The following is a 21991-nucleotide window of genomic DNA, read 5'->3' on the forward strand; positions in this document are numbered from 1 at the left end:
CATGTTCTACTATGCCATCATCACGAACGTTCCAGAATGATCGGGCAGAATGTACTGCCATGACATCATCACAAACGTTCCAGAATGTTCGGGCGGCACTAATGTTCTAGAATGTTCCTAACAATAGTTCCGTGGGGGAATTATGTACCATTACCACCACTACACAAGCCCCCCCAGAGTTCACCGATAGTCAAAATCCCCCTGGCGGGGGGGAACAACTGCCCGGCCTCGGCGCGTGCGCAAAACCGGGGGCGGGGAGGGAGGAGCGGCGTAAGTGCTCTCGCCCTCCCCGACACCCGGGGGCACTGACATCGGTGAGGTCGCCGGTGACTCCGTGGGAGGCAGATCCCGGAGTAACGGCGGACGGCCTCTGCGGGGGGGGTAGGGCCAACTCTACGGGTTGGGAAACGTCCACGTGTGCGGGCTTGATCCTGTCTACTGACACGGTCTCCTTCCTACCGCCCATGTCGATCATCAGGTCCTTGTCACCGTGCTGCAGGACCCTAAACAGGCCATCGTAAGGGGGGCGTCGTGGCGAACAAAAACATACTCCGCCTTGTGCAGGCCGCGCGGCATCCGGGAAACAGGGGTACCATGCTGCGACGTGGGGATCGGGGCGAAGGTCTGCACGGCTTCCCGCAGGGAGGCGCGTTGGCTGACCGCGGACCAGGGGGTCGTCGCATCCGGAATAAAATCCCCTGGGACGCGCAATGTCTGGCCATATACCAGTTCCGCGGACGAGGACTGCAGGTCTTCCTTGGGGGCACTCCTAAGCCCGAGCATGACCCACGGCAGTTTGTCCACCCAATTGCTGTCTGTCAGGCCTGCATGCAGCGCTCTCTTCATGGACCGGTGGAAGCGTTCGCATAGCCCGTTGGCCTGAGGGTGGTACGCGGTGGTACGGTGCAGCTTAACCCCCAGGCTGCTGGCGACTGCGTTCCAGAGCTCAGAGGTAAATTGTGAGCTCCGGTCGGAGCAGAGGTCGGACGGGGTCCCAAAACGTGCGACCCACGTGCTGATAAAGGTGCGGGCCACGTCGGAAGAAGATGTTGAGGCGAGGGGAACGGCTTCCGACCATAGTAAACAGGTAGGTAAACCCGTGAGAGGAGGGAAGCGGGCCCACGAGGTCAACGTTGACATGATCGAATCTTCTCTCGGGGACTTCGAATGCCGCCAGCGGGGCCTTAGTATGTCGGTGCACTTTAGCCTGTTGGCAGGCCACACATGCGTCGACCCAGGTCGTCACGTCTTTCTTGAGCCCTCGCCACACGAATTTCTGTGAAACCAACCTGCTCGAAGCCTTCCTACCGGCGTGAGACAAGCCGTGCACCGCCTACGCCAGCTTTTAGGGACTAGCGGGCGGGGGTGTCCGGTGGAGAGGTCACAGAGCAGGGACGCGCCTTAGCCGCCAATCGTGACGTCCCTGAGGCACAGACTGGTATCCGCTGTCTTGAGGGCTTGGATGTCGTGGTCGGAGGTCTGTTCCGAGCTCATGCTGACGTAGTCGAGGCCCAGTTGCACAGCTCCGATGACGACCCTGGATAGGCAGTCTGCGACCACGTTGGCCTTCCCGGCGATATGTCGTATATCCGTGGTGTATATGCGAGTTGGCGCTGCTGCCGCACGGACCACGGCTCGGCCACCTTGGACATGGAGAATGTGAGGGGTTTGTGGTCCACGAAGGCCATAAACTCCCGGCCCTCCAGCATGAACCGGAAATGGTGCACCGCCAACCAGAGACCTAGGAGTTCTCTGTCAAATGTGCTGTACTTGCGCTCCCTAGGGGTCAGTTGACGGCTGAAAAATGCCAGCGGTTGCCAGGCGCCGTCCACATACTGTTCATGTACGGCTCCCACCACGTAGTCTGACACATCGGTGGTAATGGCGACCGGGGCCCAAAGCGCCGGGTGAGCCAACATAGCGGCATCACCCAGGGCCGTCTTGGTGGCCGCGAAGGCGGTCGTCCTCTCGGTCGTCCAGTCGACAGGCTGGTTGGGGGACTTGCCCTTCAGAGCCTCGTAAAGTGGCCGCATGATGTGGGCTGCCCGGGGGATGAACCGGTGATAAAACGTCACCATCCCGAGGAACTCCCTGAGTGCTCGGGCCGTCGGGGGTCGGGGGAAAACGGAAATGGCAGCCACCTTCGCCGGGAGGGGGCGGCCTCCCTCTTGTCGATGAGGTGTCCGAGGAATTGTATGGCGGTCAACCCGAACTGGCACTTAGCCGGGTTGAGGATTATGCCGTGTTGGCCAAGCCTCGTAAAGAGGCACCGGAGGTGTGCCAGGTGATCCTCGGGCGAGGAGCTGGCCACGAGGATGTCGTCCAGGTAAACAAAAATAAACGGCATGTCCCTGAGCGTCGAGTCCATTAGCCTCTGAAAAGACTGTGCCGCGTTCTTAAGTCCGAACGGCATCCGCAGGAATTCGAATAGTCCGAAGGGTGTTACCACCGTTGTCTTCGGCACATCTGAGGGGTGTACCGGCACCTGGTGGTAACCACGTACCAGGTCCACCTTTGAAAAGACCAGCTTACCCGCCAGGTGCACTGAGAAGTCCTGGATGTGGGGGACTGGGTAGCGGTCTGGCGTCGTAGCGTCGTTGAGGCGTCTGTAGTCACCGCACGGCCTCCATCCGCCATCCGGCTTAGGAACGATGTGCAGCGGCGAGGCCCAGGGACTGTCCGAGCGCCGGATAATCCCCAACATCTCCATGTTGGCGAACTCTGACCTAGCGACTGCTAGTCTGTCAGGGTTGAGCCGGCGGGCCCTCGCGTACACGGGAGCGCCTTCGGTCTCGATGTGGTGCTCGACCCCGTGTTTGGTGGTCGCGGCAGAGAACGTAGGCTGTGTTAAGCTGGGAAACTCCCGTAGTAGGCGTTGGTACACGTCCCCTTCTGCGAGCGAGCTGGCTAGCCTGTGGTATGCCCCTTCATCGCGCATGCATGTCAATGAAGCATATGTCCGGGTGTCTACTAGGCGGCCGTGCCTAACGTCCATGAGGAGCCCATGTGCACAAAGGAAATCCGCCCGAGTAGCGGGAACTCAATGTCGGCAGTGACGAAGTCCCACGTGAACCGCTGGCCCCCAAAACACAATTCCACAGTCCTCGTACCGTAGGTGCGGATAGGGCTACCTTTGGCGGTCGTCAGTCGTGGACCTCCCTCCCCGTCGGCGGTGTTAAATGTGTTATTACCACTCGCGTTTCGGCGCGAGGGCAACAAAGTGCCGCCCACCTTGCACTTTCATCAGAGCGGGAAACGCCAACACCCGTGCCCAGTAGCGGCTGTGGGCGCGGGCACGTCAAACAGGATGCTGTTTATCAAGGACACACTCTCCGGGCGGAAATTTCTCTGCAACACCGGGGCGCAGAGGAGCGTCCTACCCGCGACGGTGGGTAAATACATTTCCGCCCGGAGAGTGTGTCCTTGATAAACAGCAGCCTGTTTGACGTGCCCGCGCCCACAGCCTCTACTGGGCGCAGGTGTTGGCGTTTCCCGCTCTGATGAAAGTGCAAGGTGGGCGGCACTTTGTTGCCCTCGCGCCGAAACATGTGTGGTAATAACACAGGCCTGTGTCTTTAATGCCGTCGGCCGCGGCAGTGGCGCCTCTCTCTCTCTTCATCCCTCCCTCTCTGGGCTTGTGCGCTCGTGTCGGGGCCAGCATCTCTGGGGCTAAGCGCTGAGTGGCTAGGTAGAAGCGGTCCGCCTCTTCTGCCAAGGCACGCGGCTCCGTAATTTCCGTATTGGCGAGTGCCGTTTGCACCTGCGGCGGCATGTGCCTGAGGAACAGCTCCATAAACAAACAGTTAGGCTGTTCGGCGCCCAGTAGGTTCAGCATCCTTTCCATGTGCTCCGACGGCTTGCTGTCCCCCAAGCCTTGTATGGCTAACAAGCGTCGGGACCGCTCTGGTCACGACAGCTAGAACATTCTGAGCAGGTGCGTCTTAAAGGCCTCATATTTATCCTGGGCCGGTGGAGCTGTGATGAAACCTACCGTCCTCGCCGCCGTAGTGCTGTTAAGGCTCGAGACGACGTGGAAATATTTTGCGGCATCATCCACAATTGCCCGCAGGGTGAATTGCGCCTCCGTTTGGGCAAACCATACTGCTGCTGACTGCTCCCAAAAGTCTGAGGAACCCGGCGTTTGCCATGTTCGGTTTGGTCTCTGAAACTTCAGCGAGAAGTTTGTCGGGGTCACCAGTGTAGTGCTGAGAGACGGTAGTCTGAGGCGATGTCCTGAAGTCGAAGGTAACTCCTTTTAATATTCATCAGCACAACTACAAGATACAATACATTACTAGAAAGCTAAACAGAATGCAGGTGGCAGGAGCTGCCACCGCTTAAATAGGAATGCTAGAGGTTTTAGAAGGTTCTACTATGACATCATCACCAACATTCCAGCATGTTCTACTATAATAATAATAATAGATTCCATTTGTAATGCGCTTTACAGTTGCGGGGAAAATCTCAAAGCGCTACAGTTAAAAGAACTTAAAAACTAGCGAGAATAAAGGAAAGAAAGAATATAAAAATAGGCAAGACTAAAACATAGAATAACATAGAGAAACATAGAATAAATAAAACTGATAAAAGAAATTGGTAAAAGAACATAAAATGTGTGGAGCAAAACATTTGATAAAAAGTCAACAGAAGGCTCTACTAAAAAGGTGAGTTTTGAGGCCTTTCTTAAAAACATCCACAGTCTGTGGTGCTCTCAAGTTCAAGTTTCTTTAATAGTTGTCATACAGAAGTACAGAATACTTTTGTACAAAATGCTTCTTACTGTTGCGCTCCAGAGACTGTGCAAGACAAGATACTGTAAGTATGAAATAAAAACATAGTAAAATTAGAAGTAAAAAAAAAAGAGGTCACAGTGTTCAGTTTAGACATATGTACAATGTTCGATGCAGAATAGACGTAGTTACCATACAATATACAATACTGTGCAGTGTACTAATATACAATACTATATAGTGCAAGGCAGAAATGGAGAAATGGGACGAGGTGCAATTTAGGTACAATTCACAGTAGGTGTACGAGTTGTAGTGCAAATCCTTTATCAATAAATATAAAGTGTAAGTGTGTTTGTGTGATCTAAAGTGTGGAGAGTGGGTGCTGCAGTGTGTTGTTTGTTTGAGTGAGTGTGTGCGTGTGGGTGTGTGTGCTGTGTGCATTTGATGGTTGTTGCATAGTGATTATTGTTCGTTTAGCGATTATTGTTCGTTTAGCAGCCTGATGGCCTGGGGATAGAAGCTTCTTCTGAGTCTTTCTGGTAGTCAGAGAGAGCATTCCACAGACTGGGAGCGGAAGAGCAAAAAGCCAGATCTCCCATAGTGCAGAGATTTGTCCTTGGGCGCTGGAGGAGGTTTTCCTGGCCAGAGCGGAGATGTCGAGAGGAGGAGTGAGGGGTGATGAGTTCTTTGAGGTATAGGGGGGGGCGTTTCCGTAGAGGCATTTGTGGGTGAGCAGGGAGACTTTGAACTCAATCCTGAGTGAGACAGGGAGCCAGTGAAGGGACTTGAGGATGGGAGTGATGTGGTGGTATTTCCGCACTCTCATCAGGATCCTAGCAGCGCTGTTTTGGATACATTGTAGCCTTTGGATGTTCTTGCTAGGGATCCTGATGAGGAGTGTGTTGCAGTAATCCAGCCTGGAGGAAACAAAGGCGTGGATGAGCTTTTCGGCATCTGACAGAGTGAGTGAGGGGCGAAGTTTGGCGATGTTCCTAAGGTGGTAGAAAGAGTTTTTGTATAGTTGATTTATGTGTGCCTCAAAGGTCAGGTGAGGGTCCATTTTTACCCCTATGTTGGTGATTGTTGGTGACAGGGTGATGTTTTGGCCGGAAAAGGTGATGGTGGTGATGGTGGATGAGCGAACCTGGTGTGGGGTGCCAATAATAATGGCTTCAGTTTTAGAACTGTTTAACTGTAAGAAGTTGTGCTTCATCCACGCCTTGGTCTCCTCCAGGCATGTGGTCAGAGTGGAAGATGGCAGAACTGTGGATGGGGTAGGGTTTATTTTTAGGTAGAGTTGGGTGTCATCAGCGTAGCAGTGGAATGATATTCCATGCCGGCTGATGACAGAGCCAAGGGGGAGCATGTAGAGGGTGAATAGGGTGGGGCCGAGGACTGATCCTTGTGAGACACCACAGGTGACATGATGGGTGTCAGACCCTGCCTCTCCCAAGGAGACATACTCTGTTTTTCCGGTGAGATAGGATCTGAACCAATCAAGGACAGAGTCTGAAAGTCTGATGGTGGACTGGAGCCGGTGAAGGAGGATGTCATGATCGACAGTGTCGAAGGCTGCTGTGAGGTGAAGGAGGATGAGGATGGAAGGAGAGCCAGCACATCCGTCATCAGTAGGTCGTTGGTGACCCTGACCAGGGCAATTTCTGTGCTGTGGCCAGAGCGGAAACCAGACTGGAACTTCTCGAGAAGTTGGTTCGAGTTTAGGTGATCTTGAAGCTGAGCGGCAACTACCTTCTCCAGCACCTTAGACAGGAATGGGAGGTTGGATATAGGTCTGTAGTTGGCCAAGATTTCCGGGTCTAGGGAGGATTTTTTAATTAGTGGCTTTATGACTGCAGTTTTAAGGGCAGAGGGGACATGGCCAGCCTGGAGAGAGAGGTTTATGACCTTGGTGATGAGAGGGCTCATAGCGACAATATTGGATTTCACCAGGGCTGAGGGAAAGGGGTCCAGGATACAAGTGGAAGGCTACATTTTCCTGACGATTTCCTCAACCTCTCGCTGTGTGATGATTGAAAAGCAGCAGAGAGGTTGAGTAGTCGCCGGCTGTGGTTCAACTGTTTGGACTGGAGGGGCAGAGGGGCTAGAGAGGAGGGAGCGGATGGTGTCAACTTTGGTCCTGAAGAAGGTGGCAAAGTTGCTACACTGTTCCTCAGAAGAGTCAGAGTGAGGTGATATTTGGGGTTTGAGGAGGTGGTTGATGGTGGAGAATAGTTGCTTGGAGTTTCCAGGACTGTCATTTATGATGGAAAAGTAGTACTGGGGCCGTGCCAGACTGAGGGATTTTGAGTAGGCCTTCTGGTGTTCACAATAGGCCAATTTGTGTACAGTGAGTCCTGAGACCTTGAGTCGCCGCTCAAGGACACGCCCAGCAGTCTTCATACTCCGCAGCTCGCTGGTGTACCAGGGGGCTGAGCGTGCGAAGGTGACTGTTTTGGATTTGACAGGGGCATGGAGATCCAGAAGACTGTTCAGGGATTTATTGTAGAAGTCCACTGACTCAGTTGCTGATGAGAAGTGACTACTATGACATCATCACGAACGTTCAAGAATGATCGGGCAGAACTAAGGTTCTAGAATGTTCTGCCATGACATCATCACAAACGTTCCAGAATGTTCGGGCGGCACTAATGTTAGAATGTTCCTAACAATAGTTCCGTGGGTGAAATATGTATCATTACTAGGGGTGGGAATCACCAGTTTCATCACGATACGATATCGATTCTTTGGACAACGATGCGATATTTGCCGATATCACAAAGTCTGCCACGATACGATACGATACGATTCGATTCAGGTGCCTGCGATCGATATGAGGCGATATTATGTGCCCATTTAACACAATCAGTCACATTTAGATCAACTAAAAAAAGGCTACGGAAATATCAATTGATGTTTTTATTTTTGAGCTCTTCCAGACATTTAAATGAAAAACAATCTATTGTTTTTAATACAAATAGACCTCCTGTTAACTTTTTATATATTGAGCTTTAAACTTTAAAGGCCAACCTCTAGGTTAAACCCTACTGATCAATTATGGGTAGTTTACATCATTGGTATATAATTTCATTATTTATTTATTTCCATTTGACACCGGAAATGCCACTCTGAAAGAGTTAAAAAGGTCCACGCACGAATAACATGCACGCGCGAATCAAAAAAGCTTATCAAAACGCCGACGTCACAACAGGTGTGGCTTGCATATTAATGAGCCGAATCTAATGTTGCTTTTCCACTAAAATAAAGTACTCAGTTTGTCTCCGTGTGGGGAGGCGGGGCTGCTGGTGATCAGCATGAGAGCTCCAGAAATGACACGTGAAAAACTGCAGACCACTGATTGGTCAGAAGAGAGACGCGTGACGTCACTGTTTGGGGAGTCTGAACGAAAACAGAATGTCCGCGCCGCCATCTTTAATGTCTCGCGTAGGATATCTTTTGTGTTTGCAGCAAGAAACGAGTGCAATAAAAAAGGATACAGTCACTGTGTATTCTGCCTCATTTATTGATGAAACAAAACCGACATCAACACAATTTGCCACCGAGCGGAGAGTTTAGTCTGACAAAAAGATCGCTGATTAGTTACGCTTGTTGTTGGGGGTTAGGGACGTAACGTTAGTTAGCCTAATGCTAACGTTAGCAGATAGACACGAGAGGCTATCTGTGTAGAATAGACACAATGAGGTAACGTTAGCGTTAGCATAATAGACACAACGAGAGTCTGGTTAATGTTGTGATTGATTGAATGAAAACTGTGTTTTACTCTGGCTTGCCAAGCTCATCATAGCCCCTTTCGTGACTGATGCACCGAGTGAAGCTTGTGGACTCGACAACAGCGGCGGCCGCAGGGCGCCGGAGCCCGCAGCGCTAGTTAGCTCATAGCTATCGTGTAACACTAGCCTTTGCGGGCTCGGGCGCCCTGCGGCTGCCGCCGCCGTCGCGTCCATGGCCCCCCGGCAGGGCACCCGTGGGGTCGGGTCGGGGTGTACAGAGAGGAGAGAACCATTTTGGGTCGGCCGTTCATGCCGGCCAGCGAGCCGGATGTCGGGATATGTTGTTAGCACAATAGCTACCAAGCTAAGCTATGTTATCTACTAACGTTATAAACACAATGTGTACAACGACACAATGATTTACATTATTACAAATATGGTAACGTGGTTAGCTTTAGAGATGGATGGATGGCTATAATCACGGAGCAATAGTGAGGTGAAACAGATACATTTCCATTCGGCTAGTAGTAGCAAGCATATATCTATGGTAGCAAGGCTCTCTGCCTGCCACTAGCTGTGTGACTCTCAGCGCCCCCTGGTGATACCCCTGGTGACCAATACCTGTTGTGACGACATTACACGTGCACGTTATAAACCATTGATTAAAATATGCAAGTGCATGTTGATTGTGTTGGGCAGACAAAATGTTTTGATAAAAACGCTAAAACTGGGTCAATTTCAATACTTTTTTTTACAATTCTTCATGAAAGTCACTGTTGGCCTAGTCCACATTGTTTATTGAACAAAAATACAACGTGGAGGTTGACCTTTAAGTAAAATGTTTTGGAACTCACAACACGCAAGCTAAAACCCTTTCCTCTCCCAAACTTCCTACAATTGTTTTATGTTGCATGATGATCATGAATACATAATATATCAACATTATCTGTCCATCCTCAGTAACACACACACACACACAGAATGCCTCTCAACCCAGTCCCCCACAGAAAGGTAGACTGCCCAGTGCCCCCACCCTTGCTCTTTCCCAAGTCCCCTCTCCTCTCTCCTCTCCTGGTTAGCTACTTAGCATAGTTAGCTCACGCTAACGCAACGTTCATTTCAGTATTTAACGCGACATGTGCATAAAGGAATGGAGAGGATGGAAAGCATGTTAGATGCATTTAACCCCTTGCAGGGAAAAAAACAACAGGCACTTATTTCGGGCAAAATAGGCGGACTCTGAAGCAATACTATCTAACGTCTACACACGGAGCTGCGCTGAGCTATGTTGTTGGTCCGGCCGGGCGGATATGCTCACGAGGGGATTTTCAAAATAAGAGTATCGCAATATGAATCGATCTTTTTACGTTGCATCGATCCTATTTGATTATTGATAATAGATCGATATATCGATCTGGATCGATGTATCGTCCCACCCCTAATCATTACCATCACTACAATGTCAGCAAAACAAAAGAGATGATTGTGGACTTTAGGAGGTCGGGGGTCAGGGACTACAGCCCCCTCAGCATCGACGGGGCACCGGTCGAGAGAGTGAACAGTTTTAAGTACCTCGGAGTCCACATATCCGAGGACTTGACATGGACCACACACATTGACAGTGTAGTCAAGAAAGCACGACAACGCCTCTACTTCCTTAGGCGCCTAAGGAAGTTCAACGTGAGTCAGAAGATCCTTAAGAACTTCTACTCATTCACAATAGAGAGCATCCTGACTGGCAGTATCACCTCCTGGTTGGGGAATAGCACCGCACAAGACCGTAGCAGACTGCAAAGAGTGGCCTGTTCAGCCGAACGCACAATTGGAGGTGGGCTTCCCACTCTCCAAGACATTTACAACAAGTGTTGTAAGAATAAGGCCAAGAGAATAATAAAAGACTCTAGCCACCCAAACAACTGCCTCTTTGAACTGCTGCGGTCAGGCAAGCGATACCTGAGTCTCATGGCAAGCACAGAGAGACTCAGAAAGAGCTTCTATCCCCAGGCCATCAGGATGCTCAATGACAATTAACACTATGTAACAAACCATCAAACACACTCACAGCACACACACCCACACGTACACACCCACCTTAAATGGACAACTCACTGTAGCACCCACTTTATACACTTTAGACACTAACACACTTTATATTTATATATTATTGGCAACTCATTGCACATAGCCAAGCCTTGCACCTTACCTTACCACCACAATGTGGCACTAAAAGCTACCTCATCCCATTTACCTCATCCCATTTATACTGTATTGTAACCTCTGCATTGTATATTGCACCACAAGCTACCTCATCCCATTTACCTCATCCCATTTATATTGTATTGTAACTACTCTGCATTGTATATTGTACATATGTATATTGAAAATGTTTGTCTTGTTTACACTTGTTTAAGTACTTGACTTTCTATTTTATACTTATTATACTTTTTATAATTATCTATTTTTACCTAGCACACTCTCAGGAGCAAAACAGAAAGAAGCATTTCATACAAAAGTATCCTGTATTTCTGTATGACAACTAATAAAGAAACTTGAACTTGAAACTATTATCAAACTTCCCATCCGATCCTCGGTTCTCAAGAATGTAATGAGTTAGGAAGGCTCAACCATCTATTTAGATCTTGGTGTATTTTATTATGTGCCTGTGAAGTTCTATTTAGTTGTCTGATTTAGTGTGGGGAAAATCTCTATGCCTAAGTATTTAAAGTGTTATGGTAATGTCAGCCGGTAGTTGCACTGCTTTGGCCAACTCAAGCTAAACAAGCTGATTTGGACCAATTCATTTTGAAGCCTGATAGTTTACCGAATTCATCAATTATCCTAAGTAAATTTGTGGCTGATTGGGAGGGGTCTTTCATAAAAATTAGTAAGTTGTCCGCATAAAGAGCAATTTTGTATGGTGTATCATTGATTGTTATGTTACTGTTGTCAATTACATGCAATAATCTTCTGTGGTTATCTGCAGCTAAGCGACCCAGAATAAATCCGGTTTGATCACTATGTACCAGCATAATATACTTCTGTAGACGTCGGGCCGCGTCTATATTAATCCCAGCCGAAGAGTGCTTCGTGTTTCTCTGATTGGCCACGACGCCCATGTGACCGCGGTGCGCGGCAGAGCGGTAGAGCGGAAATAGGCTGCTGCCTCCGCGTCAAGAAAGACGGACAGGCATTATATTGCCATGCTCTGCGACAAACTCTAACCTTAACCAACTCCGAAAGAATGCCTAAACTTAACCCTAACCTTAACCAACTCCGAAAGAATGCCTAAACTTAACCCTAACCTTAACCAACTCCGAAAGAATGCCTATTAACCCTAACCTTAACCAACTCCGAAAGAATGCCTAAACTTAACCGGCGAAAGAATGCACGTTTATAGCGAGAGATGATAAATTAAACGTAAAAAAAAGAAAAAAAAAAAATTTAAGTGATTCAAACTTGTCACCAACGCACCGCAGGCTCCACAGCAAGGCGGCAAACGAGTTGAGCTAACCGTTGATGGCAAAACAGGGGCGTGTCGCCGCAGGGCGTGTCGCGGCCAATCAGGGAAAATGCGGAAGCACTCGGCAGCACTCTTCGGCTGGGATTAAAGAATAGGCCGTCGGGCCAGTACTTTGGCAAACATTTTATGATCGGCCAGAGAAGACTCAAGGGCCTATAGCTGCCACAGTCATTGGGGTCCTTTTTGAGTAGTAAAGAAATTAAAGCCATAATTACCATCACTCGAGAATACCCCCTGTTCAATGGCGTGTTCAATCATCTCAAGCAAAAATGGGCCCAACTGGTCCCAGAATGCTAAGTATAATTCAGGTGGAATCCCATCCCATCCGGGTGCCTTACCCCTCTGCATCTCAACAATTGTCTCTCTGAGTTCTATAAGAGTGATTGGTCTCCCCAATTCCCCGGCCTCTTCCTCTGATAACTTTGGTATTTTAAGCCCCTTAGTAAATGCCTCAAATTTAGAATGATAAAAGTTGACCTCTGAGCTATACAGTTGTGAATAAAATTCTCTAAACGTTTCATTGATATTTTTTTAATCCTACTACTCCTTGTTGAGGGGATATCTGAAAATGTATCATTCATGCAAATTCTCATTGATAGTAAATGGCTGGGTCTAGAACCATGAAAGTAATAATTTTGTCTCGTCCTATGTATTAAAAACTCAAAGAAGTATGGAGTTTATTTCCTTTTTAACTATCTTCCGTTGTGTGTTCATTTGTTCATTGTAGTTAGTCTGCAATGAAGCATATAGGTCCGCATATAGTGTTTCCAATTTTTCTAGTTTATTTAAACGAGTTGTATGCAAGTAGGAAGCGAAAAGTGTGACATGACTTCTGATAAAGCCCTTTACTGTCACATCCCACCTGACTGCTCACTTCCCTCCACCTATGCAAGGACCTATTCCGCTACCTGCTGGACAATTCCCCTCACCTACTACCCTCACTTGATCATATCCTCCTCGTGCACTTGTGTATCTCTAAATTATCCATGTTCCTCAATGTTCTCCCCATCTTGTTATCTCTCCCAGTTTGCTTGTTACCCTTTGTATTCCCTTGTCTAGTTTAGGTTTAGTCTTGTTAGTGTTTATGTCTCCAGTGTGTTAGTTAGTGTTTAGGTTTAGTCTTGTCTTGTATTGGTCCTTTAGTCTGTCAGTCTGTTTCCCCTCCCAGGTGTGCCTCGTTGTAATCAGCCCTTTCGTTTGTCAATTATCTTGTGTATTTTTATTATTATTGTGTATTTAAGTATTTTCTGCCCGATTGTGCGTGCATTGTTCTATGTTCCTGGAACCCTTTACTATGTTCCTGATTCCTGTCGATGTACCTTGTCGTTGTTTCCTGTCCATGTTCCTGTTTGCTATTCACCCCGCCTGCCATGCTGTTTGTTTCCACGCAATGCCACGTTAACCTCTTAACACTTTCAGTGCCATAAGCTGTCCCCATCTCTGCCGCTAGTGTTCCACGGTGTTTCACGATGTTTGCAGAGCTGTGTGTGTGTTCTTTTTTTAATTTAAATTTTTTATTATTGATCTTTTTCCCCCTCCTTTTTCCTCCGATTTTCTCCCATCCCAATGTTAGTCGTTATGCCAATTCCCAATCCCCTTCCTGGTCGCTGCGCACTTACCCCCCACAGTCGGTCTGGGAGAGTGGAGGCTATCACGCTCACACTACCCCCCTTAGATCCTATCCGCGCTGAGCAGGCGCCCCGACCGAACTGTAGGAGTCGCTGTTTACAACGACCCGGACCCACCCCTCCAGCTTTCCCACCCTCTAATACTGCCAATTGTATTAGTGTGAACGGCCAGCCAAGCTGGTGACAACGCCGGGAGCTGGATTCAAACAGGCGAATCCAGCGTCTCCGGTGTTGGTGATGAACGCAATCTCCGCTACGCCACCTGACCGCCCTGCTGTGTGTGTGTTCTGTATTATAGCTGTGGAGACAATGGTGTGGCTCATTTGACAGACACTACTTGTAGTCTAACATGGAAAAAAGTTTGTTTCTACACATTGTAGTTTGTAGTTTATTACACGCTAAACATTGCGCATTTTAAATATAATCCTGTATTTTTCCATAGATCGCGAGATAAAACACGTTGTGTGCAATAAGCCTGAATCGTTCTGGTTGATTCCCTGAAACCCCAAATACTCCCAAATCAAAGGTATATAACATGTACATATAACATGTACCTTCACAAAATCATCAAGGGGGGGGGGGGGTGTCGTTTTAACTCAAAACTGTGATCGTGTTTGCAGAGCATGTTTTACGTCCGGTAAAACACAAAACTGTGATCATTAGAAAAACACGTTTCAGGTTCGGTAAATAGAAAGAATATACCTTACCTTAGCCAGAAGGTATTCCAAAAAGAATAAGTCCAAGTGATCGCATTGCCATCGCGATTACCAGTGTATATGTCAATACACGTTTCGATGGTAAATAGGCTTCGGCCACGGAATTTTCGAGGCGCTCAATGTGGATCTCTGTTCAAGCAGGAGGAGGAGCCCTTACCAAAAAAAATAAATAAGGAAAATGTGTATCCACGCCAATGCAATTCCAGTTCAGACACAGACGATAGTGCCACCTGGTGATATTCAATCTGCATTGCAATTCCAATGTATACAAATGAGCCAGGGACGGGTAGAATGATCCGGATGATGATTTAGAACGGGGATCAGAGGAAAAATATCAAAGGATGTAAAAACATATTATTACGTGTTTGGCGCTCAAGAGTTGGCGAGCAAGGCGGCTAGGTGGTGTAGTGGGCAAGGCGCTCGCCATCAACGCTGGGTTCGAATCCAGCTCTCGGCGTTGCTATCAGCTTGGCTGGTCGTTCATACTAACACAATTGGCAGTGTTAGGGGTGGGAAAGCTGATGGGTGGGTCCTCCTGGGCGTTGTGGACAGCGACCCCTACAGTTCGGTCGGGGCGCCTGCACAGTGAGGGTAGGATCTGGAGGGAGGTAGTGTGACCTTCCACACGTTACACTCTCCCGGTGAGAATCTGCGCTGCCAGGCTGGCTGCCGGCTGGCTGCACATGCGTCGGAGGAAAGCATGTGACAGTCTCCGGCCTCCCGGACCAACAGTAGGGGGGAGTGCGCAACAACCAGGAAGGGGGTTGGGAATTGGCATAACGACTAACAGTGGGATGGGTGAAAAATAAAAAAAGGAGGGGGAAAAAAGATAATAATAAAAAGAAAATACAAATAAAAAAAAGAGTTGGCGAGCAAACACGTATTATTACGAGTTAAGTGAGCCGCACACGGCGGGCGATTTTTGACAGGCAACCGACTTTTTAAGCGAGGCGACCGACAGAATTGTACATTCTCTCTCAGCAGGTGCATAACAATACTTGTCCAATCGGTGGTAGTGAATGTATTGTAGCGATCAGTCATGCAGTAATGTCAGGAAGAATGAGGAGAGTTTTTTTTTTTTTTTTTTTCAACATGAAACAAAACATATCACAATACAACAACAACAATACATAAAAAGACTTCCCAAGACAGTAACTCAACACCACATGACAAGACAACAACTGTGTTAGGGTTTTGCATGAACAGTATTACGTCGTCCGCATATAAACTAATTTTATGTTGTGTGCCCTTGATTGCGATTGGTTCTATGGATTGGGATTGTCTTATATATTGTGCTAAAGGCTCTAATGATAAATCGAATAGTCCGGGACTAAGAGGGCAACCCTGTCTAGAAGAGCGTGATACCGGAAAGATTTCGGAGGTGATTATACCTGTTGTAATCATGGCCGATGGGTCTTTGTATAATACTTTAATCATATCAATGAATCCTTTTCCTAACCCCATCCTTTCTAATACTGCCCATAGATAAGACCATTCCAACCTATCAAAAGCTTTCATCGCATCCAGGGACAGCATCACCTTAGGTGTGGTGTCATCCTTGCTGGCATCTAGTACGTGTAGTAATCGTCTTATATTATCCGTGATCAAGCGGCCTCTTATAAAGCCAGTCTGATCCGGATGAACTAAAGACGTCATATGCTTTTGAAGTCTGATGGCTAATACCTTAGAGTACAGCTTGATATCGGTTCCGAGGAGGCTTAAGGGTCTATAACTACCGCAATCAGTGGGGTCTTTGTCTTTTTTAAGGAGGACTGTTATGAGTGCAATATTGTTGTTCTTATGGAAGTTCCCCTCCTTGATTGAGTATAAAATCATATTAAGTAATAGGGGTCCAATTACGTCCCAACATGAGAGGTACATTTCTGGTGGGATACCGTCTCTTCCAGGAGCCCTACCACTTTGCATTTCAGATATGGCCTCCCTAAGTTCATCTAGTGTGATGGGTGTTTCTAACTGTTTAGCGTCATCCTCTGATAGTTTAGGGAGGTTAATTTGATTAAAATATGTGTCCATTTTGTTTTGATCGAAGGTCGTTTCTGATTTATACAAGTTGGAGTAGAACTCTTTGAATGTCTCGTTGATTTTTTTAGGGTCTGTAACAAGTCCTTGTTGTGCTTTAATGGTAGTTATATCTGCAAATTTTGCGTTGACTCTTAACCGCATAGCTAGTAGGTGACTTGGTTTAGAACCATGAAAGTAGTGCTGTTGTCTTGTGCTACGTATTTGTACTTCAGATTGTTGTTTATAAATGGCATTAATCTCTTTTTTTAACACATTAATTTGAGTTTCCAGTCGAACCGAGTAGTTGTATTGTAAAGAAGAAAATAACGTAGAGTAAAGCGTTATCAGCTCTGCCAGTTTTGAGCAACTATTCTTGCGTATTTTGGAGGAAAAGTACCCGGTAAAATCCTTGATCAATCCCTTTACCGACATCCATAATATTCTGGGGTCCTGTACCGATTTCGCATTCTCCAGTAGGAATACAGAAAGAGCTTCTTTGAGTTGTGTAATGAATTCCTTGTTATTCAGCAATATCGAGATAAATCGCCATCTTGGGGCTCAGGATGACAGTATACCAAATGATCCTTTTAGGAGTAAATAACAGTGATCTGATGCATTGGGTACCATTTCCACGTCATAGTTATCAAATAGTCTCGGGGATGCAAAAACAATCTATTCTGGAAAGTGTGTTATGTCTTGCAGATCGACAAGAGTACTTCCGGGTCGTGGGGTTGAGTGATTGAGCCATAGATCATTTACACCTGTATTCTTCTACCAATCCTTTAACGCATTAGATGAATTTTTCTGTTCGTTGGAAAAGGTGGGATAAGATTTATCCATCCCAGGATCCCAAATGGCATTCAAATCTGCACCAATTATAAATGAGTATTCAGGAAGGTTTAACATTGTTCTGGTAAGTGTAGTGTAGAAATTAGCTTCGTACAAATTTGGGGCATATACCACTACCAACGCTATTTTCCTATTCCTGTATACAATTTTAGCTATGGTTATCCGACCATCTGCATCAGACCATACTCCCTTCAATTCAATATTCAACTTCCGTTTCACGACTATAGCAACTCCACGAGTTCTCGTTCCAAAGGAAGAGTGACTAATGTTATGGTATATGTTGTCCGCTAACGTAGCTTTGTCTTCCACTAAAATGTGCGTTTCGCTTAGAAGAGTTTGTTTTTGTTTTTCATCAGTGTGAGCACGCTTTTGCGTTTATGTTGATTATTTATTCCCCCAGTATTCCAGATCATTATATTCAAACTAGCCATAATCTATACATGTTGTTTTGTAGTTGTTGGTAATGCTTCTGGAGTGCGAATTCACAATGGATATATATCCTACTATTGAGGTCCCGTTGAGAGCCGAGCATAAAAACATACATATATACAAATAAACCCCTGATCCCCCCTCCCTTAAAGAGCCGTACAAGGTACCTATTTGATACCTCCTTTGCGTACAACTCCATCCTATCTTGCATCATCCATATTTGTATGGATTTCATCTGCTAAGTCATCTTCATCTGTTTCTTCTTCTGCCAAGACATCGACTTTGGGGATGACGTCACCCTCAAACCACAGTGGTTCTAGCTTGCCAGTCTCCGTGTTAATGTGAAATCCATAATCGAGAGGGGATGGGAAGTTTCAAGTTTCAAGTTTCTTTAATAGTTGTCATACAGAAGTACAGAATACTTTTATACAAAATGCTTCTTACTGTTACGCTCCAGAGACTGTGCAAGACAAGATTAGTATGAAATAAAATAACATAGTATAGCATGTAAATTAGAAGTAAAAAAAAATGAGGTCACAGTGTTCAGTATAGACATATGTACAATGTTCGATGCAGAATAGACGTAACTGAGTTACCATATAATATACAATACTGTGCAGTGTACTAATATACAATACTATATAGTGCAAGGCAGAAATGGGATGAGGTGCAATTTAGGTACAATTTACAGTAGGTGTACGAGTTGTAGTGCAAATCCTTTATCAATAAATATAAAGTGTGTTTGTGTGATCTAAAGTGTGGAGAGTGGGTGCTGCAGTGTGTTGTTTGTTTAAGTGAGTGTGTGCGTGTGGGTGTGTGTGCTGTGTGCATTTGATGGTTGTTGCATAGTGTTTATTGTTCGTTTAGCAGCCTGATGGCCTGGGGATAGAAGCTTCTTCTGAGTCTTTCTGTGCTCGCCTTAAGACTCCGGTATCGCTTGCCTGACCGCAGCAGTTCAAAGAGGCAGTTGTTCGGGTGGCTCGAGGGATCTCCGGGTAGTGCTCATGAGCCCTCTTCCAGACATGTGCCTGGAAGTTGACTCTTCTCATGTTCTGTAAGAGGACCCTCTTGCAAGGTGGGAAGGTGGAGAGGTCAACAGAGATACCCTGTCGAAGCTCAAGGCTTGAGCCACACATCTTGACTTTAATCTCTCTTGCCTGATCAACCTTCTTGATTCGATGACTGAAACCATAGAGGCGACAGGTGAACTCTTCAACACCACTGAGAATCCGCTCATCAAGCTCCCAAGAGTTCCCCACTTCAGCAAAGATCTGGATAAACTTTGAGTTCTAATTCAGAATCTTCATCGGTCGCACCTTCCCTTTGCCTTTGAATGCTGATGTGCAGTCAGCACCAGTGAATGCGTGCAAGGCCAGGAGAGCTGAAATGTGTTCCTCTGAGTAATCTTCAGCCAGCTGGTTAATGTTGATAAGTCTATCTCCCATGTCAAAGAGGATGTTGACAGTTGATGACTTGGCATAATACAGGAGGATGAAGAAAATGTCAGTCTTTTGCTCTGACTCTGACTGTTGTGATGTGAGGCATTTTGGTTTGGATATACTGCATGTAAATGATTACCCTCACATCCGTTTCTTCATGTTTTGAACAGATCTCAGGTACAGTAGAAGCTCTTTAGACATCACTTCAGCATTGCATTCTATCTTAAAGGCTTGACCAGCCTCTACAAAAATCTTCAGAGCTCCAGTGATCCAGAAGTAAATGAATGAGGGCCTTCTTGTTTTCATCATTTGTGATAAAACCATTCCAATCAGTGGGCTGATGAACATTTAGCCCCTTCACCACAACCTCTGCGATCCCTCTCAGCTGATTTTGGTGAATGAAGACGGTCAAGGTAAGTGTCTGTGCTGAATACTGTTTCAGCTGCAGCCGGTAGACTTTTGAAGGTGCACTCTGATATATTCTTCATTGTTCGTGGCACATCACGCATGTAGAATGAGGAGTTTCCATCTTGAATGAGAGCACATTGGCTTGGGGAAGGAAGTTGGGCATTCTCAGCATCTTTGATCATGCAGTTCATTCCGTTTGCTTTGTTGGTTTTTGCGAAAAAACGATCAATGGTTGAAATGTAGTATGGCGTCAGAGTCAAGGGATAGGTCATTAGGTCAGAGATGCTTACAGTATTTGTGACAAAGTTGTTGTGATTTGACAAAGATCTGAAAGATGAACCCACTTGGGTTCAGCAAAACAAAGGAGATGATTGTAGACTTCAGGAGGTCGGGGGTCAAGGACTACAGCCCCCTCAGCATCGACGGGGCACCGGTTGAGAGAGTCAACAGCTTTAAGTACCTCGGAGCCTACATATCCGAGGACTTGACATGGACCACACACATTGACAGTGTTGTGAAGAAGGCACGACAACGCCTCTACTTCCTCAGGCGCCTAAGGAAGTTCCAAGTCAGTCAGAAGATCCTTAAGAACTTCTACTCATGTACAATAGAGAGCATCTTGACCGGCAACATCACCTCCTGGTTTGGGAATAGCACTGCACAAGACCGAAGCAGACTACAAAGAGTGACACGTTCAGCCGAACGCACAATTGGAGGGGGGCTCCCCACCCTCCAGAACATTTACAACAAGCGTTGCAAGGGCAAGGCTAAGAGAATCATTAAAGACTCCAGTCACCCGAACAACTGCCTCTTTGAACTGCTGCGGTCAGGCAAGCGATACCGGAGTCTCAAGGCGAGCACAGAAAGACTCAGAAGAAGCTTCTATCCCCAGGCCATCAGGCTGCTAAACGAACAATGAACACTACACAACAACAACCACCAAACGCACATAGCACACACATCCACACGCACACACTCACTTTAAACAAACACACTGTAGCACCCACTCCACACACTTTATAGCACACACCCACTTTAAACAAACACACTGTAGCACCCACTCCCCACACTTTATATTTATTGATGAAGGATTGCACTACAACTCGTACACCTTACTGTAAATTGTACCTAAATTGTACCTCATCCCATTTCTGCTTTGCACTATATAGTACTGTACATTAGTACACTGCATAGTATTGTATATTATATGGTAACTCAGAACATTGTACATATGTCTATACCGAACACTGTGACCTCATTTTCTTCTTCTAAATTACATGCTATACTATGTTATTTGATACTATCTTGTCTAGCACAGTCTCTGGAGCGTAACAGTAAGAAGCATTTTGTATGAAAGTATTCTGTACTTCTGTATGACAACTATTAAAGAAACTATGAAACTTGTGGCCTTGTACTGGATCACTTTCTGGTTTGATGCCACAAGCTTCCTTTTAGGTGTAGTAGATGACATTGTCTTGAATCTGTTCCTCTTGATAGGTTCAAAGAAAAGGACTTTTTTGTCTGAAGTCGATCACAGATGAACTTCTCTTTTTGAGTTTTGCCATTTTTCAGGGCATTCAGCACATCATTGCGCCCTCTTCTGGCATAGCTGCTCCTGAAGTCAAACTTGTCAAGGGCTGAGAAGTATCAAGCTGAAATGGGTTGATAAAACTCTGAAATGCTTCAACTGTTTGCTGGACTTGCTTCTCAGACAGAGTGATTTCATGTGGTCTTAGATCTCTTTGCTGCTTCTCTGTATGTTCACCTCGGTCGCTTGTCATTTTCCACATCTCTTCTACATACTCTCCTTTGGCATGGGCAGTCAGGATATGACGTTGGCTGGCTTCATAGTTACTGGTGATTCCACAGATCCCTGCAGAATATGTTCCAGACCCTGAGTTTGACTTGAGCCATTTCATAGCAGTCTCTTCTATTGTTTTGTCAGTGTGGCAGTGGTTGGCTGGGATATGTGATCTGGATACACTGATTGCTCCAGCACGCAAACGTTTTTCAGATCCTGGATGTGTTTCCTCAATGTGTTCAAGATAGTATCCCAAGTATGTGAGGAATCTAGCATAGTTCTGCTGGTCTGAGCAGAAGAAGAGGTCTGGCATGTTGTTTAGGGTGGCTTTGTATCCTTCATAGTCATTCATTTTGATTACGAATTAACTTACAAATTAAAGGTAATGAGTCCTATATACACTATTATACAATACTATACAATATACAGTTATGCTATATGTAACTATACTATACTAACTATACAAAAACATAGTTATGTTTTTTAAAGTGACCTTTGATTTTGTGTTTGTGTGTGAGAGAGTGCAGGATGTGTGGTGAGTGTGTGTGTGCTTGTGTGGATCAGTGTTCAGTGTTCTGATGGCCTGGGGGAAGAAGCTGAGTCTGAGTCTCTCTGTTGTTGCTGCATGTATGCAGAGGTGCTTGCCTGACTGCAGCAGCTTGAACAGGCTAATGTGCCAATAGACATTCATTTAGATCCAATGTTTCACATTTCATTGACA

At 46.4% G+C, this 21991-nt stretch overlaps 1 protein-coding gene across 1 annotated transcript in view; it reads left to right on the plus strand.

The window, feature by feature from the left end:
• Positions 1 to 6282: 6282 nt before the first annotated feature.
• The window catches only part of saxo2 (stabilizer of axonemal microtubules 2), a gene marked incomplete at both ends in the record, with an annotated part of 44797 nt that continues 29088 nt past the window's right edge, over positions 6283 to 21991 (plus strand). The window contains one exon of the mRNA XM_084308273.1: positions 6283 to 6452. Within this exon, the coding sequence (XP_084164399.1) occupies positions 6283 to 6452 (170 nt within the window). The remainder of the gene's footprint in view (positions 6453 to 21991) is intronic.

Source organism: Notolepis coatsorum (genome assembly GCF_963971535.1).
Source record: "Notolepis coatsorum genome assembly, chromosome: 2".
In the NCBI taxonomy this organism is placed as follows: domain Eukaryota; kingdom Metazoa; phylum Chordata; class Actinopteri; order Aulopiformes; family Paralepididae; genus Notolepis; species Notolepis coatsorum.